Genomic DNA, 13,190 nt, shown 5'->3' on the forward strand with positions numbered 1-13,190 from the left:
GTCATGATGACTTAAGTTAGATTTTTACTATTACTAGGAGTGCCACTTAAATCATTATGTTCTAAAGTCTCTTAACTAAGGGAATACATAGAAATTTTGCCATTTCAAAAATGTCATATCAAATGCCTTTTCATTAAAAAAGAAAAAAACTTGTTAACTTATATAGATTCTCATTTATAACTAAGATTTAAAAATAAAAAATTATGGCAGAAAACTCCAAGTTATCATATTTGTTGTTTTGATTTTGAAAGTATATCTTCATTACAAAACATTTCACACAGAATTATTTAAAATGTAAAAATTTTTTTATTCATTCCTCATATTCATGAGGCAGTTTTTGTTAAAACTTTTAACTTCTGTTATGCGTGTTAGAAAAAGCACAGATAATGTGTGCATATTTGATTTTTAATATAAATTTGTCACATTATTCAAAACTTGCTTTTCACTTAACAGTTAATTGCTGTCCTAGCATCATTGTACTAAAATGCATCAGTATGCTTCCTGTTGTATTTCTAATTCAGATTATTTTGTAAATGATTTTAGATTTTTAATCAAATGTAACACAAAACTTTTAGTGACTCTTATCACCTAAAAAGATAATTATGTCTGACCGTGGATTCTAGGCAATAATGGCTAACAACCCATAAAAACAACTAGGGATATAGCTCAGTAGTAGACTATCCCTAGGTTCAATCTCTAGCACCACCACCCCAAGAAAAGGAAACAAAAAAAAATTCTACATTTCCCTCAAATAAATTCAAATTGTTATCAAGATAAATTAATTATGTGTGTTCTTTAACTCTACAAAGTTTATAACTGAAACATCAAATTAAAGTTGATGTTTTTATTAAATATATAAGGTACTCTATGTCTCAGGCACACAATGGTGAACAGAGAAAATTCCTGTTCTCATGGAGATTATAGTCTAGTGGAGAGGAAAAGAGAAAAACCTTACAAATAAATATGAAATTACAAATTATATAAGGTCTATTACTTTTTTTTGGGGGGGGGGTTCTGATTTTTTAAAAGGTGCTGCAAAAGAGAATAACCCAAGAAACCTGCTTTAGAATAAGAATATGCTCAGGAGGAAAAAACATTGATGAGTCTTTCAAAAGTGCCTCCCATAGGAAGAGATGAGCAGTTTTGAAGAAGTAAAAGAAAGACCCATGTGCTGGGTGTGGTGGCACACACCTGTAATCCCAGCGGCTGGGGAGGCTGAGGCAGGAGGATCGTGAGTTCAAAGCCAGCCTCAGCAACAGTGAGGCGCTAAGCAACTCAATGAAACCCTGTCTCTAAATAAAATACAAAATAGGGCCAGGGATGTGGCTCAGTGGTCAGGTGCCCCTGCGTTTGATCCCCAGTACTGGAAAAAAAAAGGAAGAAAGAGAGACTCATGGGTTTGAGCCTAGCAAGTGAAAGAAGAATTGTACAGAGGAGCTAGATAATTCAGAGTCATGAGATAAAAAGAATTTCCCATTTGTTAAGATGGTTTGTCCTGCTAGGCATAGTGGTGTTTGCTTGTAATCCCAGCAACTCAGAAGGCTGATGAGGCAGGAGGGTCACAAATTCAAGGTCAGCCTGGGCAATTTAATGAGGCCTGTTCTTAGAATTTAAAAGGGCTGGGAAGGTAGCTTAGTGATAGAGCACTCCTGGGTTCAATCTCTAGTGCGCCCCCCCAAAAAAAAGATCAAATGTATGATTTACTCACCATTTGAGAATACTACTTGGCATCTCCTAATTATAGTAAACTACCTATGCAGTATTGGAGTCTCAGAAATAAATGCTCTAAGTTCAAGATCATTGATGTTTGATAAAAAGCAAGATGATATAGCACATTTAAAACTAAAACTTGAGCCATTTTCAGATATTTATTTCAAATAGGTTCTCTCTGTGTTGCCCAGACTGGCCTAGAGCTCCTGGATTCAACTGCTCCCTTGGCCTTAGCCTCCCAAGTAGCCAGGACTAAAGGCACCACTGCACCCAGCTCATTTTCAGATTAAAAAATTGAAGTCATATAAAAGCATATGCCAAATGTGCATATCTAAATGATCATTCAGATCTTCACCTTGCTTTCTCCTTACCTCTTTACTTTTAATATCCCTCACATAAGAAATGAAAAGTCAAGGATGAATGAATGGGGCCAAAAGAATTGTTGGGCCACTGCAAAGTTCTCAACCACTGTTTGGTCTGTATTAATTGAATGCCATATGTGTCCTTGTATTGTGAGGGTGAACAGTAACATTAAATATAAGAAATAATTCACAGAAAAAATTAAACATTATGAGATTGTTCAATTTTTGTTTAATTAAACGTTATGAGATTGTCTAATAACCTAATTTGATTTTCTATTTTTCTTTATTGTAGTCTTCTAAAATGAATGGCTACGAAGAAAAAATAAACATTGAAAGGTAAGAAAAGTTTTCAGTGTAATACTTCCATTCTTTTTTCTTTCTTTTTTTCACCCCCCCCCCAGAAATGCTCTGAAGATTTCCATTTCTTTTCCAGTAAAATGAACATTGTTGAGTAAATGAGTAAATTATGAAACTATGGTTGAATATTAAGAATGTTTTAAATTTTTCATTTTAAGGAAGTTCTATGAGCATGTGAAAATGTATTCACTATATAGTTGCTTCAGTAAAGCAATATTCTCTTAACCTTTGGTGAGGGGAGCGAAGGACACATTATTAAAACAGATTTCTACAAAAATTTAAAAAATGAAAGAGTGGCCTAAAATAAAGTGTATTTCAACCAATAGTGGCACAAGCCTGTAATCCTAGCTACTCCAGAGGCTGAAACAGATGAATCTCAAATTTGTGGCTAGCCTGGGCAATTTAAAGAGACCTCTGTCTAAAAATGAAAAAGAAGGGGGTGGCAGATGTAGCAGAGAGGTACAGCACTTGAGTAGAACACATGGGGCCCTTGGTTCAGTCCCCAGCACATCAAAAATAAATAAAAGGGAAACATGCTAACAGTAATGATAGTTATTTTCTTTTCCTGCTAGGATTATGGGTAATTTGGTTTCCTCTATTTTTCTGCATTTTCAAATATTTTAATTTTTATTAATTAAATGAAACCAAAGAAGGTAAGAAACTTTTTGAAACCCCACCAAAGTTTTCTTTCTGAAAACAGTTTCTAATCTAGGTAAGATTTTTTAACACTATTTATCTGAAAAGACCTGCGGATTATATACAGTTTTGCTTCATATTAGATGATAATCAGGAAGTCAAAGGGTGCTATTTGCTCTTTCTTCAAAATGAAAATTAACAGTGAAGTTTTTACTAAGACAGTAAAGTACATATTATTAATGAAGTAGTGCATACAATTTTATGCCAAATAATTAGCAAATATCCAAAAGGAGGGTGTCAATAAACAGGCACCTATTATGTTTTGTTGGACAGGGAAAGAGGGAAGAGGAACAGTAAATTAGTGTAATCTCTTGAAAAAGTAATTGGAAATTATATTAAAATATAAATTTTTTGCATATTGTTATTTCTTGTATGGACTTATTTTTGTTTTAACATCTCTAAATCATGAAGGATCTTGTAATTAGAATCACTAGTATTATGTCTTTCTTAGTGTAAACAAAATAATAATGTTTCTATGGATTGGGATAATAGATCAAAGAAATGTGATAGATATCCTTCAAACCAAGCGATTTTTATTTCTAAGAATCGGTCCCAGTGCCATATTTGTACAAAGACATTTCTGCAGGAAGATTATTCTTTTATAATATTACATAGAATATGTAATTGTACTTTTGTTTGTAATAGCAAAATGCCTAAGAGAAACAGTAAATTAGAAAGTACTCATTCAATGAAATACTGAGTAGTTATTCAAAAGAATGAGAAAGAACCTAGATGCCCTTCAATAGATGAATGCATTATAAAAAATGTGACATATATATACAATGGAATATTACTCAGCAATAAAAGAGAATAAAATCATGGCATTTACAGGTAGATGGAGTTAGAGAAGATAATGCTAAGTGAAGTTAGCCAATCTCAAATAACCAACTGCCAAAGGTTTTCTTTGATATAAGGAGGCTGACTCATAGTGGGATAGCGTGTGGGAGCATGGGAGGAATAGATGAACTCTAGATAGAGCAGAGGGGTTGGAGGGAAAGAGAGGGGAGGCATGGGGTTAGAAATGATGGTAGAACATGATGATCATTATTATCCAAAGTACATGTATGAAGACATGAATTGGTGTGAACATACTTTGTATACAACCAGAGATATGAAAAATTGTGCTCTATATGTGTAATAAGAATTGTAATGCATTCCGCTGTCATATATAAATTTTTTTAAAAAAAGAATGAGAAAGAAAGGAAAGCCTTATGGAAGAATCCCAAAATACATCTTTACAGACAAAGTGTATATCTAGAGGACAAAATCAACCTCATGAATACAGAACTTGCTAATGAAGTACCAATTTCAGCCTGCAATGAATCAGAGCAGAGAAATACATCTACCATAAAAGCAACATAACTATTACCCTCTTGTTGACATTTTGGAGCATTAGACCATATCCTGCTTTAGTCATGTGTACTGTTGTCATCAAGATATAAGTACTCTGTTTTGTTCCTTTATCAGAAAGTGAGAAATGTATTCGGACTTTATTACATAATCCTTTTTCATCTCATCTTAGCCCTAAACCCCGTTCTTCTACCTAGTCTCTACTTTCTGGCCATCTAACTTTCCAGGAATACCATCTGCCATGCACCCCTAGAATAATAAGAACTTGTATTGAGTTTCATTACATTGAGTGCCCAGATACAGGAATGTCCTCCTGGCCTCCGATTGTAACAAAAGACTAATTCCATCAATAGGGGGTTCTTTAAATAAATTAAGGAGCTTCCAGATGATGCAGTAGTGGGCAGGTGCTGAATAAAAAGGAGAGAAAGCTGTACCCAGAACCAGTTGTGATTACTCATCCATGCAGAATGGTGGGCATTGAATCACCACTTTCCTCATCGTCAAGGAGACTCCTTCAGCTCGAGGTTCAAAGACTTGGGATGTATTTGAAAACAAATTTCAAACTATGTTCAATGAATGTCTGCACCTTAGTTTAATTTCTTTCTGCTAATAAATTTTAAGAATTATGGATTTGGCTTTTCTAATCAGACAACCTATTTTAAAATACTGTAATAATTGTGGTAAAAATACGTGGTTGGGCCATAATGTTTAAATTTGTTTTGTGAACAAAAATAAAATATTACAAATGTGTTTTGTTGGCATAGCTTAACTCAGAAGTCACAAGAAAGGAAGACTGATGAAGATGAGATAACATGGGGAAGTGATGAATTGCCCATAGACACAACAAACCATGAAGATCCTGATAAAGGCAAGAGTGTTATTTAGCGGCTTTTTCATTCAAAACAATGGATAGGAAAACAAGTGTTTAAAAATGAAGATTTTCAGAATATATGGATGTTATTCCATCATATATGTATGTTCTTTGATTTCACCATACATTTAAATCACATAGACAAACATCAACATATAACCAAATTATTCCCACAGGTGTAGTCAGAAAGCTCATTGCGGGCTGGGATTGTGGCTCAGCAGTAGAGCGCTCGCCTAGCACAGGTGGGGCCTGGGTTCGATCCTCAGCACCACATAAAAATAAAGGCATTGTGTTGTGTCCATCTACACCTAAAAAAATAAATATTAAAAAAAAAAGCCTCATTGCCCTAGAGTAAAGCATACAAATAAATCTGTTAATACTTTAAATGGAAACACAAAGTCATGAGTTTGCCATTGTGGAATGAGAAGTTATTAATAATACACTTTATTTATGGGGAAACAGGTAGAATGGCTGAAAGGTGGGGAATTTTGTTCTTGACTCCTAGCCTCATCTTTTAAGAACTAGGAAGTATTTGATCTATTCTATTATTTCCTTTGCATTTTATAACTGAGCAAGTGGGAAAACAGAATCCTAACCATGTTTCATTTCCCTTATTTTCTCTTTTAAAAAAATGCTATGGTTTTATCATTTGAAATCTTAATTTTTTAAATGAAATCAGTGGCATTGAATGAACACTTCTTGACTTAGGCTGACTGTTGTGCACATGGTGCTTTGTCACCTCCAGTAGCCTGTACTTACCTTCCCAGCCCTTGGCTCCTGTTGCATTCATACACAGTTCTGAAAAAGTTTATTATTGTTTCATGTGAGTGAATTTGTATTTCCACTAGCCATGCCCCAGCCAGATGTTGCACTTCCTGAGGTACCTTTATCCAACTTTGCAGCCCTCATGGTGCCCAGCAGTATTGTTGCCTATATAGTAGCTGTATCATCAATATGCTTTAATCAAGTGATGGAGTTAAAGCTACATTTGTGAAGGCTATAACAAGAAGTCTCTCCTACTTTTGTGTAGGTGAATAATTACTTCTATTATAAGTAATTTCCATGGAGCAGGTACAAATTAATCTCATAGCTGTTCTAACATACTTGGTTGACTCAGCTCTTTCATGAACCCAAGGGAATTAATTCTTCATCAGCTTAAAGAAAATATCAGGTGACAGGATATTACCTATGAGTGCCCAAGAGTGGCTGGTGAAGAGAAAATCACTTCATAGAGCAATCTCCCATTGTATGAATTTTTGAAGTATCTTTTTTCATTTTTTCCCATGTGCTTAAAAACAAATTTAGATTGTCCATATAAAATATAAATTTTCCTCATAAAATTTTAATTTTCCTCATAAAAACAGTGTAATAAAAATCAAATGAAAGGGCTGAGAAAGTTAAGAGAAACAAAAAGAATATAAACTACTTTATAAGTATAAACAATGAAGAGTCAGGAACCTTAAGAACTTCTGAGCAATTGTGGGTATCACAGAGCCAAGCTATGGCAAAGACTTGTTGGGCTGATTGTAGTTATCAGCCTATTGTTAATTCTGTTGCCTTCCTAATTCTCTCATATTTAAAGATCCCTCCTTTTGTAAAAATAGATGAGGTGAGAATAGGATTGAATTAATTCATTTACAGGTTAAATGAAATTTTTTTTTAAAGAATGGTCTGCTGTATTCCAGCTAGATCATCTCTTTTTTGTTTTGTTTTGTTTTTTAATGCTTAGTTTTAATGAAGAATGACCAGTTTTATAAAAATGTGATTACAGAGAAAAGGAACAACCTAATGATAATACATAATAATACATTGAGGGTAATATCAGCAAGGACTGTGGGTTCAGTTTTTTCCTATTTCTTCCAGTTATAGGGCAGGACACTTTCTAGAATGAGATCTTATGACCTAACACTAAACATGATAGATCAGGGAATTTATTTATTGCCAGCTCTAAAACAGGAAGTTGGGAGAAATTTTAGAGTACTATTTAAAGGTTCTGTGGATATCTTTGGGGGAAAAGGTTCTGTACTCAGTATGCCTAAACCCTGTATTTTGGGGTGCCATTTCTGAGTCCCCCAAACACCATGATTATATCAACTTGACTTATGTGCACAATTTTATTTAGTTCAAGGAGTTGACAAGACTAAAAGTAACTATAAAACAAAATCTGAGTTCACTACTTATCTGAGATTCTGTTTGTTTTTTATCTAAACATAAACATTATATTTATTGGAATAATATACATTTGGTCTTCTTATTAGATCATCTCTTTCTGACAAATGAGGAGCTCACTGCACTCCCTGTGGTCAAGGTGGCTCCCTCTGGCAAATACACCGGGACCAAGTTAAAATCTGTCATTCGAATGTTACGGGGTTTACTTGATCAAGGAATTCCTTCTAAAGAGCTGGAGGTAAGTGCACCTGCCAAGGGATCTTTTCTTTACAAAGAACCATTACATTATTTGTAAGGGAAATGTGTACTTACTAACCCAAGGTTAGGAGACATTTTGGAGTGCCTATTACTTTCCAACTCTACCTGTAGTCAACTCATTTCCAACTATAGAAGCACCATCTTGTCATCTCCGGCAGTAAATCTGTTTTTCTAAGCAGAACCCTAATGATATTGATTAAAAGAGATCATATTAACTACTCAGAACTTGGTAAAAATTCTCTCTGAAGATTATTTTCCCTACCACATATATAACAATAAAAAGGTTTTTTTAAAAAATTCTGTCTACTAAACTTCATATGATATGTTAATTATTAACAGCGGTTTGTTAGTTGACCACTTCCTGAGCTTCAGTACCCTTAAAGGGAGCTAACTTTCATTGGGAGCATCTGCTGTGCTTGTTGCTTTGATTTTTGTAAGTCAAAAGACTTACTGTATTGTATAGATTTCAAAACTGAAGCTCACAGGAATGAAGGTATACTCCTCCTTTCTCCAAATCTCTTTTGTGGAAATATCTTTTAAAAAATACTTTTGTATCTTTTTTTTAATACTTTATTTTTATTTATTTTATGTGGTGCTCAGGATCGAGCCCAGTGCCTCACACGTGCCAGGCAAGCCCTCTATACCTCCAGCCCCTGGAAATGATATCTTAAGTTCATAGGTTTAAAGGTCTTCATCGGAGAACTTCTATCACAATCCTTATAAAGTTGATCTACGTTTTTCTCTATCATAGCAGTTTTTTAATATCCCCAAAGCCCATATTCAATACCTGTTTATTTACTTCTTTATTGCCTCTTTCTCACAATGGCCTATAAGTTCCATGAAAACCAGAAGTATATCTTTTTGCTGTGTTCCCAGCACTTACCATAGTACCTTGAATATAATAGACATTCAAGGTGTATTTTTTGAATAAGGGAATGAATGAAAAGTGAGAATTGATTTTACAATAGTGGACTATATGACCACAACAATATCAGGTATGGAGTAGTCTATCACCCCACAGGCAATGCTGTCAAGAAATTGTATTCTATGAAATGGCATTTGCCAGTAAATGGATAGAACTGGAGACTATCATGATAAGTGAAATAAGCCAATCCCGAAAACCAAAAGCTGAATGTTCTCTCTGAAAGGTGATGCTAACACACAATAAGGGGCAGGTGGGGGCAGGTGGAATAGAAGTTCACTGAATTAGACAAAGGAGAATGGGGGGAGGCAGGGGGTATGGGAATAGGAAAGACAGTAGAATGAATCAGACATACGTTCCTTTTCATATATGAGTATGTGAATGTATGTCTGATTCAACCAGTGTAGTTCCACATCATGTACAGTCACAAGAATGGAAAGTTATACTCCATATATAATATGTCAAAATACATTTTACTGTCATGTATAACTAAAAAGAACACATAAAAAATTTAAAAAAAAGAAATCTTATTCTACATTATTACATTAAGCCAAAGTTATTTTTATAAGGTATATTCTTTTCTAAAAAAATAATTGCACACATTTTGAAACTGGATTTAAAACTTTTGACACAAGGTACTATTTCATAAAGTTAATTGAGAGCAACATATTTAAAGGTGCTTGCAATAATATATTTCAACACTTATTTGTCAAGTCAGTATTAATTTTAGGTTTACTTTAGGATGTGTTTTCTTAACACCTAATTATTTCAGTCAACTAATTTTGTACCCAACACATTGAAAACATTTGCTGAATTACTGCTTTTCTCAACACATTTAACTTTACTTGCAACTTTGCTTATAGAATCTTCAAGAATTAAAGCCTTTGGATCAATGCCTAATTGGACAGACCAAGGAAAACAGAAAGAAGAACAGATACAAAAATATACTTCCCTGTAAGTTCCAATTTGGCTTTACATTGAATGTATGTTCAATATAATTTAAATTGATCTAAAGTCTGTATGCTAGTTTAGCTTATCTATCCATCACATAAGCATTTACATACATAACACTTTCAGAGATTTGCATTAGTAGCAAATTTAGATATACAATGTGAATTCTTTTTAAAATTATCTATATATTCTAAAACTCAGAGAAATCTTAAAGTCTTTTTAAAAATATGAATTGGCTTTTGGATGAGCACTTTTTTGAATTCATGTCACAACCACCATCAATTTATTCCACTTACTTTAAGTTTACAGACATGTCAGTGATGTTAGTAGCTATATACATGGATATGACTACAGTGAAACTACCAGACTTTGAGGGCTGGTGATGTAGAGTCTTTGTTTAGCATACACAGGCCCTGGGTTTGATCCCCAGCACCAAAAAAAAAAAAAAACCATTAGACTTCGAATCATTTAGACACCAGAAGAAAATAAAAGGCATTATTTTAAGCTATGCTTTGCCCATTTCAGCAACCAACAGTTTGATTTTTTAAAAAATTTTGTACAAGTATATGTACATAGCCAAAATATTAAACTGTAAGGGATAAAGATATGACTCAGTGATAATTTGCTTAGCATGAGCAGACCTTGGGTTCAATTCCCAGCATGAAGGGAAATGAAGAGAAAGGAAGGGAAGGGAAAGGAAATTAAGCTCTAGCAACTTCTTTTAGTTATTATCAGCCAAATTTACATATTAGCACTTTGGATTACAACATATAACACACTGACCTTATCTTTACACAACCCAACAATGTCAAATAATGCACTCAATAATAATGCACTTGAAGTTTTCAATCATGATGGAAGATACAAAGTTTATTTTGAAAAACTTCCTATAAAAAGTGAATCTTGGCCTTTTAAAAATGGAATAGATCATAAAGTAGGTGGGAGTTATTTTAAGACAAAAAAAAAAAAAAGCCCAGATGAGAATATCAAATCAGAATGGGATAAGTCATAAATAAAAAAACTAATTAGTGAACTCATTTCCATGAAACAAACAGCCAGGATGGCCTGCAGGATAGAAGTCAAATAACAAAGAGAATTTTGAAACCTATCTTTAAAAGGTTTTAAATTAAATCAGGTATGGTGGTTCACTCCTGTAATCCCAGAGACTCTGGAGGCTGAGGCAAGACCACAAGTCCTAGTACAGCCTGGGCAACTTAAGAAAGAACTTGCCTCAAAAAAAAAAATTAAAAGGTCTGGGATATAATTCAGTGGTAGAGCACCCCCTAGGTTCAAACCCCACTAACAAAAAACAAAAAGGTTTTAATTTGATAATCACCAAAATTACTAGTGAAATTTATAGATATTTGAACTAAAAATGACTTCTAATATACACATACATGCAAATTTATTTTCTTGATAAACCATTGACTGTATAACTTCAATAAAAGAGAGCTAATACATACTTTTCATTGGGGCAGCCTAGTTTTAAAGATTATATTTTGACTCTACAAAGTTATAATTAAACAAAGATGGTCTATGTGCAAATGAGTTTCCTTTTTATTATTATTCTTTGGATGACTAATAAAAAATATATGATTTAAGTAAGCCACAAGGGTTATTTATGTCAAAGGTATTTGTAGTAAGTTATTTAATGACACAATAATATCAACTTTTATTATATGAAAAGGTGTTTGGCATTGTCACTTAGTACTATTATTATTGTCATTGGCATTAAAATATTGATGGAGTAGAAGTAGCAATGTTGTTTTTGCTTATTTCTCTAGGTTTTTTTATTTTTTAATGTTTTAATACCTTTATTTTATTTATTTATTTTTATGTTATGCTGAGGATTGAATCTAATATTTCACATGTGCTAGGCAAGCTTTCTACCACTGAGCTACAATCCCACCCCCTCTAGTTATTAGGAAGTTCAATATGCATCTGTTTTTATTTCTTTAACCAAATTTATGTAACTATCAAAATTTCAAACATGAGAAACTCACAAAGCTGACATCTTAGATATTCTTAAATATGAGTGAAAGGAGTAGATGTAAAATCATTTGCTGTGCTTTATTTTTAAAATATACTTCTATTAAAATGTGTTTCTGATTGCAGCTATGGTTATAAGAATTTCCCATGACCTTTGACTTACGCTATCTGACTCTTGTTTAACAATATATAATATAAATGGTTTTGTGGTGGGAAATTCACAGATGATGCCACAAGAGTGCCTCTTGGAGATGAAGGTGGATATATTAATGCCAGTTTCATCAAGATACCAGTGGGGAAGGAAGAGTTTCTTTACATTGCCTGCCAGGGGCCCCTTCCTACCACTGTTGGAGATTTTTGGCAGATGATCTGGGAACAAAAGTCCACAGTGATAGCCATGATGACCCAAGAAGTAGAAGGAGAAAAAATCAAGTGCCAGCGCTATTGGCCTAACATCCTGGGCAAAACAACAATGGCCAACGACAGACTTCGGCTGGCTCTTGTGAGACTGCAGCAGCTGAAGGGTTTTGTAGTGAGGGCATTGACCCTAGAAGACATTCAGGTGAGTGAATTAAAGTTTTCCATGTAGTCAGCCTCATCTCCTCATTGGAAACCAGGCCAGGACTCTTGCCATGGTTACGTCAATGTATTTTTAGATTAATAGTCACAAGCCCCTGCTTTTTTCTTATCAAGCATAAAAATTTTAAATGTGACCCTCTTCATGAATTTCCTCCAGTGTGTACTGTATTAGATTGAAAATGAATACATGATCATTTGTCATCCATTGCTTAGTGATAGCACAAAATGGCTCAGAAGCTATGGGATGGAAACTTCTTCGAGTTGTTTGTTGTTTGTTTTGTTTTTGCAGTAGGAGGATCAAACCCAGGTCTGCATCCACGCTAGGCAAGTACTCTACCACTGACCTGCAACCGCAGCCCTGGAAACTTATTTTTCAAGGTCAAATTCAAAGTTGACTCTATTTTAAGAGTTTTTTAAAATTTCTGAGTTGAAAATATCCCTCAAAAAGGTAGCTTTTCCACCTTTGAAAATAAATGGACAATTTTAACATTAACATTTGTCATTTAGATAATTCTTACTGTAGTCACTAACACTGAGTACATTTAGCTTGAGTTATGTAAGTGGTCAGACCTTAAGTAGAGCTACAGCTGCTTTCTCACTTCTGTCCTCCCTGCCCTTACTACACCCTTCTCCAATAATGGGTGCTATGGTGAGTAATGTATTTCCTACTGGTTGGTTAGCTTTTTTAAAGAAACAAGATGGTTTACTCTCACAGAAGCAAAGTATATCAGTGCAGTTTTGTGGTTGGCATGCAAATGTAGCCTGTGATTTGTTGTTTTACAAAGAATTAGAGATTATATTTATTGTTTAACTTAAAATTTGTTTTGACATATAAAAATTATATGTATTCATGGGTACCATATGATATATACTTCTTTAATCACATACACTAGCTTACCTATCACAGAGGCTAGCACAGTTGTTCAATATTCCTCAAGTGATTGGGTCACTTAATCCATACAGATTTGTAGAGCTC

At 34.0% G+C, this 13,190-nt stretch overlaps 1 protein-coding gene across 1 annotated transcript in view; it reads left to right on the forward strand.

Moving 5' to 3' along the window:
• Ptpn13 (protein tyrosine phosphatase non-receptor type 13) overlaps window positions 1-13,190 on the forward strand; it is a 190,216-nt gene that overhangs the window by 172,561 nt on the left and 4,465 nt on the right. Inside the window, exons 41-45 of the mRNA XM_026413769.2 lie at window positions 2,365-2,408; window positions 5,240-5,343; window positions 7,605-7,753; window positions 9,559-9,649; window positions 11,860-12,197. Of these exons, the coding sequence (XP_026269554.2) occupies window positions 2,365-2,408; window positions 5,240-5,343; window positions 7,605-7,753; window positions 9,559-9,649; window positions 11,860-12,197 (726 nt within the window). The remainder of the gene's footprint in view (window positions 1-2,364; window positions 2,409-5,239; window positions 5,344-7,604; window positions 7,754-9,558; window positions 9,650-11,859; window positions 12,198-13,190) is intronic.

The sequence above is a fragment of the Urocitellus parryii genome, chromosome 10 (assembly GCF_045843805.1).
Source record: "Urocitellus parryii isolate mUroPar1 chromosome 10, mUroPar1.hap1, whole genome shotgun sequence".
Lineage (NCBI taxonomy): Eukaryota > Metazoa > Chordata > Mammalia > Rodentia > Sciuridae > Urocitellus > Urocitellus parryii.